Here is a 12,601-nt window from a genome sequence, read left to right on the forward strand (position 1 = left end):
AAGTTGCCCCAGTCACTCCCCGCGTTCAGACTTCAGTCGCGTGAACTAAGAATGGCTTGACAAAAAGCACAACATATCTGTTAGAGGCACCTTATTCACGGGTTCATGCATAAATGCAGGATTGTGTGTGGTTGTGGCTTTCTTCTTTCTCGATATGCTTTTGTGCTGAAATTGCGTCATAATAACTGCAATCTGAAGACAGCCTTCAAGTGTCACAACGTGCCCGATGTCCCAAGTGGAAGTAGACTTTTACACAACCATGGTTGTCGAAAAGACTCGCCGGCCTCTATGGTGTCCCTTTGATGCCAGAATAGAACTCCATGCGTCTCGATCGCTATGCATCTTCAAATATTTTCTCCATCAAATAGGCTTGATCTTGAAATGCAAAGCTATCAACGAGAAAACCAGTGCCTTGAGATCCTGAACGAGATAGTAGAACACACGGAGGCCTTCCGGGTCTTGAGATTCGGTAACGTCGACAAGGGATCCGATCTTAGCAGTCTGTAAACTCATTAGACATGTCCCAACGTTGCGTAAGAACGAAATTGTAATCTTCATACCTCGAATGATATGTGCTCACTGCCTATCTTGATCTCCAATTCCTGGCGTCCATCCTTGTTCTTCTTTGGCCATTTGCCGTCGTCTTCCCTAATCATCTGTGAGCATGGGAGCATGGCCATTTCAGGACAACAACATACTTCATGATCTCACTGGTCTTGATAATGCGCTTGATCTCATCCACCAAAAGAGAGCTGACACACACTGGCACGCTCCATATTAGTGTACTTCTACACACAAAGCTGGTTTGTCAACGTACTCTCTTTGCGGATCAAAGAATCATTGCGGTAGTTTGAGTTGTTCGCATATCTCGCAGTCGCTCCCTTTCCTTCTCCTAGTACTCGGAAATCGAATTCTATCAAGTTGTAAGTATGCGCCAGAGTCGTCGCAGCTTGACAACTAACCAAGGAATTCGTGACCAAATCGACCTTGATGTCCCGAGCTGAAAACAACATTAGTTATTGGCTTCTTCAATCTGTATGTATCTTACTAGTATCTGATGTAGAAAGGTTCATTTGAGGATGCCATCTTGACTTTTCAAGATTATTGATAGATGTCGCGGTCTCCAGTGTTTTCAAAGAAGGCTGAAGCTCCGACAATTCAGGTGGGGTTGCGGCCTGAGGCGCCCACCCGTAGCGCACTGAATCTGAATTGAACAGCAAGCTACACTTTGGTCTGCGGTTATGAACTTCTGATGCGCAACGCTGCCGTGAGTTTCCCACTCTGTGCGAGAAGAATACTAGAATCCGTCCCTCCTTTCACTTTTTGCCCCCTTCCACGAACCCCCAATCTACCAGCAAATACGAAGAACGCACAACGGCCGCTTCGAATATCAGAATATCCCTGAGGCCACGCTTTAGCAAGACCAATACTCGACGCGCTGTGCTGCAGTTCACAACACCCATCTAGCCACTATGGCTTCCTTCTTAGAGAGCTCGTACAGCTTAGTACATCAAGACAATGCGGCAGATGTACCAACAATGTCAGACCTGCGCAATCAGTTGGAGAAGGGAACGGATGAGAGCAAGGTGGAAACCATGAAGCGCATTCTCACAGTAATGCTGAATGGAGACCCCATGCCTCAACTACTCATGCACATTATTCGTTTCGTTATGCCTTCAAAGCATAAGGCGTTGAAGAAGCTTTTATATTTCTATTATGAAATATGCCCCAAGCTTGATTCCAGCGGTAAGCTGAAGCAGGAGATGATTCTTGTCTGGTGAGCAATTCGTACCAAAACGTGCAATCGTAATATTAATCTGTTCTAGCAACGGAATTCGAAATGACCTTCAGCATCCGAACGAGTACATCCGAGGAAACACATTACGATTCTTGTGCAAGCTTCGGGAAGCAGAACTCATTGAACCCCTCCTATCCTCTGCACGATCTTGTCTAGAACATCGCCATGCATACGTACGCAAAAATGCTGTCTTTGCAGTTGCATCCATCTTCCAACATTCAGAGAGTCTGATCCCCGACGCCCCCGAGCTTATTGCCACGTTTTTGGAGACTGAGAGTGATCATACCTGCAAAAGGAATGCATTTGCGGCTTTGGTTAGCATCAGCCATGACAAAGCACTGGCATATCTGAGCAGTGTATTTGATGGCATCCCAAATGCAGATGAATTGCTCCAGTTGGTTGAGCTTGAGTTCATCCGCAAAGATGCGATTCAGAACTCTCAAAATAAGGTAAAGACTCCGAAGAAATCATGCCATACCTCACTGACACTCTAGGCTCGCTATCTCCGTCTCATTTTCGACCTTCTCGAAGCTGGTGCCACAACTGTAGTCTACGAGGCTGCATCATCTTTGACCGCATTGACCAACAACCCGGTGGCTGTCAAGGCGGCCGCATCGAAATTCATTGAGCTGAGCATCAAGGAAGCCGACAACAATGTCAAGCTGATTGTACTTGACCGTGTTGATGCTCTGAGACAGAAAAATGAGGGCGTCTTAGACGACTTGATTATGGAGATTCTCCGTGTCCTGTCGAGTCCTGATATTGATGTCAGGAGAAAGGCTTTGGATATTGCTATGGAAATGGTCTCGAGTAAGAACGTGGAAGAAGTGGTACTGCTTTTGAAGAAGGAACTTTCGAAAACCGTTGACCAAGAATACGAGAAGAACAACGAGTACCGACAGTTACTCATCCACGCCATCCATCAATGTGCAATCAAATTCTCAGAAGTGGCCGCAAGCGTTGTTGACCTCCTCATGGATTTCATTGCAGACTTCAATAATACGTCGGCCGTCGATGTCATTTCATTCGTCAAAGAGGTGGTCGAAAAATTCCCAAAACTTCGCCCGTCTATCGTCGAACGTCTTGTTTCTACTTTGAGCGAGGTCCGAGCCGGAAAGGTCTACCGAGGAGCGTTATGGATAGTTGGTGAATACTCACTAGAACCCAATGATATCCGAGATGCATGGAAGAGGATACGAACCAGTTTGGGTGAGATCCCTATATTGGCATCAGAGCAACGTCTCCTCGACGAAGCAACAGATGGTACAGAACCACCAAAGGAAGCAGAGCAAGTCAACGGACATTCGAAGTCGGCACCTACTGGTTCAAGGAGGGTACTTGCCGATGGTACTTACGCCACCGAGAGTGCTCTGACCAGCCAGTCTGCAGTTGCAGCTAAGTTGGAGGCTGTGAAAGCAGCTCAGAAACCACCTCTTCGTCAACTAATTCTCGATGGCGACTATTACTTGGCGTCTGTCCTTTCCTCCACTCTCACCAAACTCGTCATGCGCCACTCAGAAATATCCCCTGACAAGGCACGCACCAATGCTCTTAGAGCTGAAGCAATGCTGATTATGATCTCCATTATCCGTGTTGGTCAATCGCAATTCGTTAAGGCCCCCATTGATGAAGACTCCGTGGACAGAATTATGTCTTGTGTAAGATCTCTCGCCGAATTCGCACAGAACAAAGACCTTGAGACAGTCTTTTTGGATGATACAAGAAAGGCATTCCGTGCTATGGTTCAAGTTGAAGAAAAGAAGAGAGCGGCTAAGGAAGCTGTCGAGAAAGCCAAGACTGCCGTTCAAGTTGACGATGTCGTTTCCATCAGACAACTTGCCAAGAAGAATGCCGGAGATGGAACAGATGAGATTGAGCTTGATCTCGAAAAGGCAACTGGTGGCGATTCGACCGTTGAGGATCTTTCATCGAAGCTCAGTAGAGTCGTTCAGCTCACGGGTTTCTCAGACCCTGTATACGCAGAGGCATATGTTAAAGTCCACCAATTCGATATTGTTCTCGACGTGCTTTTGGTAAACCAGACAACTGAGACACTCCAAAATCTCTCAGTAGAGTTTGCAACATTAGGAGATCTCAAAGTTGTTGAGCGACCAACCACACAGAACCTTGGACCTCACGACTTCCAAAATGTCCAATCTACGATCAAGGTCTCATCAACAGATACAGGAGTCATCTTCGGAAATGTTGTTTACGATGGTGCCAGCTCAACCGAGAACAATGTGGTCATCTTGAATGATGTTCATGTTGACATTATGGATTACATTCAGCCCGCAGTGTGCACGGAAACACAATTCCGAACTATGTGGACTGAGTTTGAGTGGGAGAACAAAGTCAACATCAACTCGAAAGCTAAATCACTACGAGACTTCTTGACACAACTGATGGCTTGCACAAATATGAGCTGCCTGACGCCTGAAGCTTCGATGAAAGGGGACTGCCAATTCCTTAGTGCCAATTTATATGCACGCAGTGTCTTTGGTAAATTATTTCTCAACCTTTGCTTATGGCATACTAATTTGTATAACAGGTGAGGATGCTCTGGCAAACCTGAGTATCGAGAAGGAGGGAGAGGATGGACCAGTGACCGGCTTCGTCCGAATTCGCAGCAGATCACAAGGGTTGGCACTTAGCCTCGGATCATTGAAAGGCTTGAACAAGGTTGGAGAGGCTGCCTGAGTGTGGTAGAGATCCTAATGAGAGATGGACCATTTGACTTTGCAGCTCCCCTTTTATGAGCTTTTCGGCAAGCGTACTTCCTAATGAATAGAACGGAAGCTGGAGATGCATTGGCTGAAGCGGATATGACGGAGCCTGATGTAGTGTAAGTGATGTGCAAGTATAGCCACGCTTTGAGTTGGGTCATCATGAATGGCGCAGAAAAGCAAAAAGGAGTTATCTAGATACTGAGGTCATTGCATGAAATACTCCAAATGTCCTCGCTCGGAGCGTTCACTAATGAGACATGTGTGATCAACCTGTTTCTATCTTAGCGACTCTAATCAAATTCTGCTCCTGAGAACCGAATCACATTGAGGAGACAGAAGGGAACTTCTGTACGGTATGGGAAGAGGTAGCTAAGTGGCAAGAATCAATCCCTTGTGCCTGCATCACGAATGTCATCGGCAGTATATGGAAAGCTGTGGTTTGTTGGTTGTTACTTACTCTGGAGAAAAGGTCCTCTGCAGTGAAGCAATATCCTACCATGGCAAGTCCAGTAAGTAATATTAGATAAGATCGGCTCCAAAGTCCTCGCTTTCTTCCCAGACAAAATCGCATGTTCCTTCCCAGGACGGATTTAATAGTTTGCAATTTTGAAGCCTCGCGATGCAAGGCTGACCTTGCAGCCTCGTGCACGGACTTCAAAAATATTTCCGAGCTTTTGTACATTCTCCTCCACACCCCGCCATCCAGACTTATTGTACATACAACCCATTCAAAATGGCATCCGATATCCAACAAACACCATTCATCAAGCAGCTCGCTGCAAGTGGTACGCCCCCAACATCCTTTCCAGATCCTACAAACAATTAACAACCCACCACAGATCGACCCACCCGCGACGCAGCCCTCCACTCCCTCCGCACATTCCTCTCAGCCCGCCGTTCGCTCCCGCCTCTCGAGCTCCTCAAATTATGGAAAGGCCTCTTCTACTGCCTCTGGATGTCCGACCGGCCCAAACCGCAAGCAGCGCTCGCGCAAGAACTCGCAAACCTGCTCACCATCCTGCCGTCTCTGCCCGAGAAAATCGAGTTCCTGAGAGCGTTCTGGAAGACGATGCAGAGGGAATGGACCAACATCGATGTCTTGAGGATGGAGAAATTTTTGCTGCTCGTGAGGAGGTTCCTTGCTGCTACGTTTGTGGCGGCGAAGGAGGGGAAGATGGAGTGGGAGGAGGAGAGGGTGGGGATGTTGGTTCGGACGTTGGAGGAGGTGCCGTGTGAGGTGGAGGATGTGAAGGTTCCGAATGGGTTGAGGTTTCATGTCATTGATATTTATGTTGATGAGTTGGAGCGGGTGGGAGCTTTAGAGGAAGGGAGTGAGGCGCCTATTGAGATTCTATTGGGTCCCTTGAAGGCGTTGGCTAAGGGAAGTCCAACTAAGGCTGTTAGGAATAAGGCCAAAGAAGCTTTAGCTGACGAGAGACTGCCTGGGAATGAGAAACCCGAGGAAGTAGAGGCAGAAGCTGAAGACGGGTGGGGAGGAATTGAAGATTGAGTTTAGGGAGCATCAAAAGTTTTGGGAGGCACATATTCCCCATGTTATTGGACTGGTCACGATTCTGGCTCAGCGAGGCGTTCAGGTTATTGCAAGATTGATTTTCCTGTTCGCTATACAGATAGATGAACTCCAAATCTCAAGTCGCGTAGTGCGATCCACCTGTGGGTATCTTGTGGTCAAGTCGAGAAGAGAAACTCTTGTTGATAGAAGAACGCCCCTTTTACATCCAAAGCAAAATACAAATCAAACAGGACCCGGCGCTTCATACATGTGACCGCTTTTTGTAAGGACCGTGCCAAGACCTCTATGTACTTCGGCTTGGAATGGTGCGAAAGGGACTCGTTCTCCGTCTATACTAATGTAGCCGTCTTCTTGGTCTTTAGGGATGATTCTGTATCCGAGGACCTTTCTGTACCAGACTCCCGGCATCTCGTAGAGCTTGCCACTTTCGAGGGAGAACATCATGTTCATAGCAGTCAAGCGGCTAATATCTCCATTTACACATACAAGATCCATGTATCCGTCGTTTGGTAGAGCAGGCGAGAAGAAATTTGCATCAGACGCCATGTATGCCATCTGAAAATGTTAGCCGAGAAATGAGAGGAAACGAGCTTCATAACTTACATTACCACAATAGAAATTACCCAGCTTATCATATGGGACGAGCTCCCACCCTTCTGGTAACTTGTCATTGACAGTTCCATATCTGAGAGGCGGCAGTCCATCTTCGTTTCCACTAGTTGCCGAAGCATCGTCATCTAGCAGATACTTGTATCCTCTCCGCTCACTTGCAGGCTCAAAATTTGTCTTCTCCCGCTTGTAGTGCTCTACAATGGAGTTCTTATCGTCAATGGCGACCTTCACAGCAATATCGCAAGGATACACTGTCTTCCCTAGGAGCCGCACCAAGAATCCGTACGTGAACCTTTGAGCACCCATCCATCGAAGATGTTCAGTTGCCAAGTCAGACTCTGCCACAATTCCGACTGCTTGCGACAGAAAGCTGAGGGTCCGGGTTTCTCCTTGCGTGATGGATATCAGATCCAATGGCGTGGGCAGGCCCTTGATGATGGCCAGTGTAGCCAGACTGGCACTATCTGTGCCATTGAGATTGCAGCTCATAGCATTTCCACTTCCACATGGAATATGCACCACTGCAATCTTAGACAATGCCTTCTTGGCATCTGGTCTCTTTCCAAGACCATTGAAGACTTCGTGAGGCAATCCATCACCAGAGCAGGACGCCACAATGTCGTAGGCCTCAATGTCCAACCTCTCCGCAATCTCTACCGCCTCACCACTGTGCCTCGTTTTCGTCATATCGATAGAACATTGTGCTGCCTTCAAGAGAGGTTCCACATCCCGGTAGTACCATTTCTCAGCACTCCCTTTGCCGCTATGCGGATTGACCAAGACCTTGGCTCTCTTCTTCCTTTGCGACTGGCCATATGCTCTGTCTAAGAGTCTGAGAATCCATTTGTTGACCAGCTCTACCATCTGGTATTCGATAGGATATTTTAAAGTTGCTGCCTTGACTACCGACTTTGCCGACGGTGAGGCATAACTCAGTGTGAGTTCGGAATCCTTCAGCTCGGCCCATAGGACGTTGTAGAAGGGTATTGCGCGTGTATTGGCAGTGCCTGAAACCTTTCTGTTAGTTTCAATTGATGGGTTGTGGAAGTATCGGATACGCACCGGATGGCCAAAGCCCGCAGCAATTACTCCTGTCTCTCTTCTCGAATGCCTCATCTGAAGTTCTGTATTAGCAGTGTGTCCTCTGCAGAGCATCGGGAAGTCTACCTAGCACAATCAGAGAGTCGGTACCCAGAGTCAGTGAGGCATTCCTGCCTACTGCCAAGGTAGCATCAATTGCGAAGGACGATCCTCTTCCTGCTTCTTCAAATGAAGTCGCGGGGTCGACAAAGGGATTGTCGGTAGCCATGGTGGTGGTCGTCATATCTCATCAATCTTTGATAGCCCTCGCATCCTTGTCGTCCCGTTACGCCGTATTGTCGTTGTCAACGAATGTGTTTGTTTGTTTTGTCCTGTCCAGCAGCAAGGAAATGAAGGCGAGTGACGCTTATCGAGCCGAGCTTCGCAATAATAATGATATTCCTCCGGCCGGTCAGCTTCCAACCCTTCGGATCGACGCCCGCACTCTCAATCGCTGAAATCAGTCATGCGGGCGAATTATATAGATTTAGCCTGTACTGCGGTGAAGCAAATAGGATTCCGCACCGAGGTCTTTTTCGATGGCGGGTACCACCAGTTCCCGTTTTTGGTCGACCATAAACCGGCTTCCGGTTTTCTTAGGTCGATGTTCGGCAGCTGATGGTCTCAGATGCTCCTATCACATGCTATCCATTTGGCAACACCGGGGAACCTAATGCAGGGACGCAAGATGTCAGGAGATCTGAAAGACACGGGGTCCTTTCGATGCAGGTACTATCTCAGATCTATCACGATGTTTGTTTCTTTTGGCATGGGGCTGCGGTGCAAGAGATGTTGGTATTGTTGGTGGTGTGGGGCATTGAAGATACCGAGGAAGTCTACGATGCATGATTGATCACTGAAAAGTCGCATTTCTATCTTCGCTGGTCTTTAAAGCATCTTTGATGTGTCCTCAAAGCATTCCTTGTTCTGGAGCTTCACGCTTCCCAGTAAGACTTACGAATAGCTTCGTGGTTAGCTCTAGGGAGCACCGATACAGACAAGTCTATTTACCAGATTAGTGGTTCGTGTCACATCAAATGTCGCACAAGACCAACGAAACCAAGGCATTATCCTTTTCTTCCTTTCTGAGTACTACTTGTGCTGCTATACCGCTACGTCGACATCTCCTTTCACAACTCATTGTCTTTCTGCAGGAGCTGATACTTGACCAGCAAGCTGTCGAACTCTGATGATCCCACAAAGTACTTGTTTTGTCGCGCGGGTTGCAAAATCGCGTTGTGTTTTCGGAGACTTGACGACCAATCGCCTGAAAGGCTCCAAAGTTGGAGGCTCGGAATCCACCGTCGATACTGCGCATCTTGGAGTTGCAATATTGAGACTATTATTGTACCAAGGGGTCCAAAGCTGAAGCTTTCAAGCGGAGACTTGGTCTGTGTAATGTAACATTGGGTTTATGAAGAGACCAGCTGGCCGATGAAAATTGAAATAACGACATATGCTGTAAGCTCATGGAATAGAGAACTCTCCTGTTTCGTGCAACTATGAGGATTGCAATGCTTAGCATGTAATACTCAATTTCTTTCGAACCGGGGGTTCCAATGCTCTCTAACCGGGAAAAGGTTACAAACCGCGAGACGGCTTCCACAAGGCCTTTGTGATATCATAATGAGGATATGCAAGAGTTCAGAAGTCATTCTTCTCGAAAGCACGAACTGACAGTTGGAGTTTCTCTCCCTGGTCTTCGGTCTTCCCCAAGAAGATCCCCATAGGTGAAGAGCCGGCATTCTTATTTAGACCATATTAAAAAAAAGAACCAACTTTCCTACTTAAACGATTTTGGAAAGAATCGCAGCTTATCGAGTCAATGATAAATTGAGAGCAAAATTTGAAAAGAAATAACAGTGTGAGAAAACATAAACGGAACGAAATGAAAGTAGGTTGCTCATGTTCACTCCTCGGTAAATCCTGTACTCCTTCTCTTAGCTTTCAACTCCCCCACGCTTTCACACCCCATACAGGAATTTTATTAAGCACTGGTATACTTCAAAAATTAGCATGTTCAGACAAAAGCGTAGAGGGCGCGGTAATGCATGCCAGCGAGGGGCACGAAGAGGGGTCAGCGAAGATGTGCCGCTTTGCTCCTATGGCCTAACTCCTCATGTATCTTTTCTGCTCAATGGCATACTTTGCCTCAGAATATATCAAAATGTCCCTCCAAAAGAAAGCGGAACTATAAAGATAAAGAAAAGAAGTCCTCCCGTACGAAGGCTAGGGACGAAAACGTAGTCAAAAAATCAGATGCAGCCCAATCACCATGACTGAGGAGCATCCCTAGAAAAAGCATCCCACGGCCGAGAAGCCGATCCGAGGCTTTTCGAAGTTGGTAATTGGAAATGTTCTGATTTGAATTACAGTATGCCCCCTGATCATATGACATTTCCTCTCACTCGATTACTTCAACTGAGAGACGAGAGAACTTATGCCGCTTTGAAGTACTCAGTTGCTGGCGGTCTTTAAATATTAATACCAAAAAATAATAGCATGTCTCCACGTTTCTGGCAAGCTAATACATGAACACTAGACACTCGGGCCGGAGCCGGGTAAAAGGTTACCGATACTCAGTAGTGTAGACTACCTAGGTACCTACCTAGGTACTCAGCTTAATATAGTCGGCTTCGCTCCCCGGCTGTTAGCGCACCTCGGAATCCACAAAGAAGTTGTTTACTTTCGGTCCGTCGTTTTTCCGGATCCCGAAGTCAACGAAGAGACGAATCGAACCAAAATGCCTCCCTTCGAAACAAAGCACGATGCTGACTGGCCTGAAGGATTTGGAATGCCGACCGATCCTATCGATGCTCTCGCTGTCAACCTTGGCTGGAACAGTGGTCACGATGGAAATGCTAGGGCTGGAAGCAAGGAAATGGCAGCTGCTCACCTAGTATGTCACGAGAATGGTCTTGAAAAGTACGCCGAAGAGGAGAAGAGATGCCATTACTGTCAATTCCGAAGATTCTCTACTCACTACGAATTTCCGATCTCCATCAACAACGACGTTGACAACGAAGGACTCCCCGAATCATTCCAGTTCGTTAACAAGGTTGTGCCAAGCGCCGATGTACCACTCATAGCTGAGGAGTTCGTCAGTAGCTGTGAGTGTGTTGCTGATCATTGTGTGACGCAAAATTGCACTTGCTTGAGCGACATCGATGCCAGCAGGCTTCCTGGATTGAAGAAGAACGCGTATCATGCTACCGGTCAATTGAGGAGCGCCTATCTCAATGGACACTATCCGATCTACGAGTGCGGTGACAAGTGCAAGTGTGGCCAGAATTGTCCAAATCGAGTTGTTCAGAGAGGTCGCACGGTTTGCCTTCAGATCTTCAAGACTGATGATGGACGCGGATGGGGTGAGCTCTATCTTCAAATCACATTTGGAGCTGTACTAATCTGCTTTTAGGTGTAAAGACTTTGAGCCCAATCATCCGGGGTTATTTTGTCGACTGCTACTTCGGAGAGTTACTTACTCCTGATGAAGCTCAAGCTCGTCGTGACCAAGCCAGCTCGGTCCAACAGAAGGACGTGTATCTGTTCGCACTGGACAAATTCACGGACATTCGCAGTCCAGATCCACGTCTCCACGCTCCCTACGAGATTGATGGAGAGTTTATATCCGGTCCGACACGATTCATCAATCACTCCTGTGATCCCAACCTTCGCATCTTCGCTGTGGTCAAGAATTCGGCTGATCAACCATTCCATAGCCTGGCATTCTTCGCTCTCGAGAATATTGCACCCAATACGGAGCTTACTTTCGACTACTTGGATGGGATCACCGGTGACGGCGATGATAAGGAGAAGACAAAATGTCTCTGTGGTGCCGAGAACTGCCGTGGATATCTATTTTGAAGGATTGGATTGGCATATGGCGTTTTCAGTGGATATGTGTGTTTCTGACTTCTACTTCCAAAACGGCGCATATGTGGGGGCTCCAGTTACTTTGAAGATACCCTAGCATAGCATAGCATAGCATAGCATAGCATAGCATGGCGTTGATGCTCTCGAGGTCTACATACCGAAAGTATGATGGTCACCTCATCTCATGCTGATTCTTGTGCCACGTGATTGAAGCTTTTGTTGTTTGAGATACCTAGGTTCCCAGGTAGGTATTGAGCTGTCAACAAACTAATTCCCGGTTTTATAGCCCTGCTAGGACTTGACAGATTTCTAGGTGTCCTTAAACAAAATATACAATCATACGGCAAAATTTGCAAGACATTTGGAGAGTGTTTTGAGGTGGGATCAACAGAATTGATGCTTTAGACACTTGCACGAGATAGAGTTGTCGAGATCACTGAAGAAAATGTATCGGCCGTAGACTCGGGACTCTCCTGATCTTTCAACATAGTCTCCTGTCTGCACAGCCTCGTCGTCATTGTCCCAATGAAGCAATAGCCGTGTATCTTTGCAGCTGAATAATCAGGCGAATACGAGGCATCTGGTCGATGTGCATGAGGGCAAAATTCTGCACGCGACATGCACTTTTGACACAAATTTATCTTTCCCGACATACGAGCAGCTCATATGTCTCAAGCCTCAGTCATCTTCATCCGCATGCACGTATATATTGGTGAAATCCCAACGGCTTTACGATGCAACGTTCATTCTGCGTGCTTAAAATAGAGTCTCGACTAAGACCGAAAGGAGTCGTCGCGCTCGCCGAAGTGGATCATCTAAGCCAATGATGTTACTTCCATTGGTGTTCTGGAAAGGTCGTGGACCAGTGAAAATTGGAGCAGAAAAACCTTAATTGGTGCATGAAATATGGCGATCTTTTGCAAAAGAGCGTCATGCCCATTCCCTATCGCTCGCGCTCCCCACTGCAGCACAAAC

At 47.1% G+C, this 12,601-nt stretch overlaps 5 protein-coding genes across 5 annotated transcripts; 3 read left to right on the forward strand and 2 right to left on the reverse strand.

Moving 5' to 3' along the window:
- Nucleotides 1-360: 360 nt before the first annotated feature.
- On the reverse strand, nt 361-1,086 carry LY89DRAFT_600435 (Mago nashi protein; the record flags this gene model as incomplete). The annotated part of the gene is made up of 6 exons (XM_018210158.1): nt 361-501; nt 561-648; nt 699-762; nt 818-913; nt 963-1,000; nt 1,049-1,086. The coding sequence occupies 6 exons, from the start codon at nt 1,084-1,086 to the stop codon at nt 361-363; spliced, it is 465 nt and encodes a 154-aa protein (XP_018062348.1).
- Nucleotides 1,087-1,242: 156 nt separating this feature from the next.
- Nucleotides 1,243-4,816, forward strand: LY89DRAFT_659676 (Coatomer, beta subunit). The gene is made up of 4 exons (XM_018212524.1): nt 1,243-1,777; nt 1,827-2,247; nt 2,293-4,297; nt 4,347-4,816. The coding sequence occupies exons 1-4, from the start codon at nt 1,473-1,475 to the stop codon at nt 4,493-4,495; spliced, it is 2,880 nt and encodes a 959-aa protein (XP_018062349.1). The 5' UTR covers nt 1,243-1,472; the 3' UTR covers nt 4,496-4,816.
- A 453-nt stretch (nt 4,817-5,269) lies between these two features.
- On the forward strand, nt 5,270-5,965 carry LY89DRAFT_541919 (uncharacterized protein; the record flags this gene model as incomplete). Its single annotated transcript, XM_018208187.1, has 2 exons — nt 5,270-5,309; nt 5,364-5,965. Coding segments are annotated over 2 exons (642 nt in total), but the record flags the coding sequence as incomplete, so codon positions are not given.
- Nucleotides 5,966-6,106: 141 nt separating this feature from the next.
- Nucleotides 6,107-8,300, reverse strand: LY89DRAFT_691311 (sphingoid long chain base kinase-like protein). Its single transcript, XM_018216279.1, has 4 exons — nt 7,838-8,300; nt 7,733-7,786; nt 6,662-7,677; nt 6,107-6,613 (listed from the first exon to the last, which is right to left on the reverse strand). Exons 1-4 carry the CDS (start codon nt 7,977-7,979, stop codon nt 6,281-6,283), a joined length of 1,545 nt encoding a protein of 514 aa, XP_018062351.1. The 5' UTR covers nt 7,980-8,300; the 3' UTR covers nt 6,107-6,280.
- A 2,331-nt stretch (nt 8,301-10,631) lies between these two features.
- Nucleotides 10,632-11,617, forward strand: LY89DRAFT_600648 (SET domain-containing protein; the record flags this gene model as incomplete). Its single annotated transcript, XM_018210165.1, has 2 exons — nt 10,632-11,118; nt 11,169-11,617. 2 exons carry the CDS (start codon nt 10,632-10,634, stop codon nt 11,615-11,617), a joined length of 936 nt encoding a protein of 311 aa, XP_018062352.1.
- Nucleotides 11,618-12,601: the final 984 nt, after the last annotated feature.

The sequence above is a fragment of the Mollisia scopiformis genome (assembly GCF_001500285.1).
Source record: "Mollisia scopiformis unplaced genomic scaffold LY89scaffold_34, whole genome shotgun sequence".
NCBI lineage: Eukaryota > Fungi > Ascomycota > Leotiomycetes > Helotiales > Mollisiaceae > Mollisia > Mollisia scopiformis.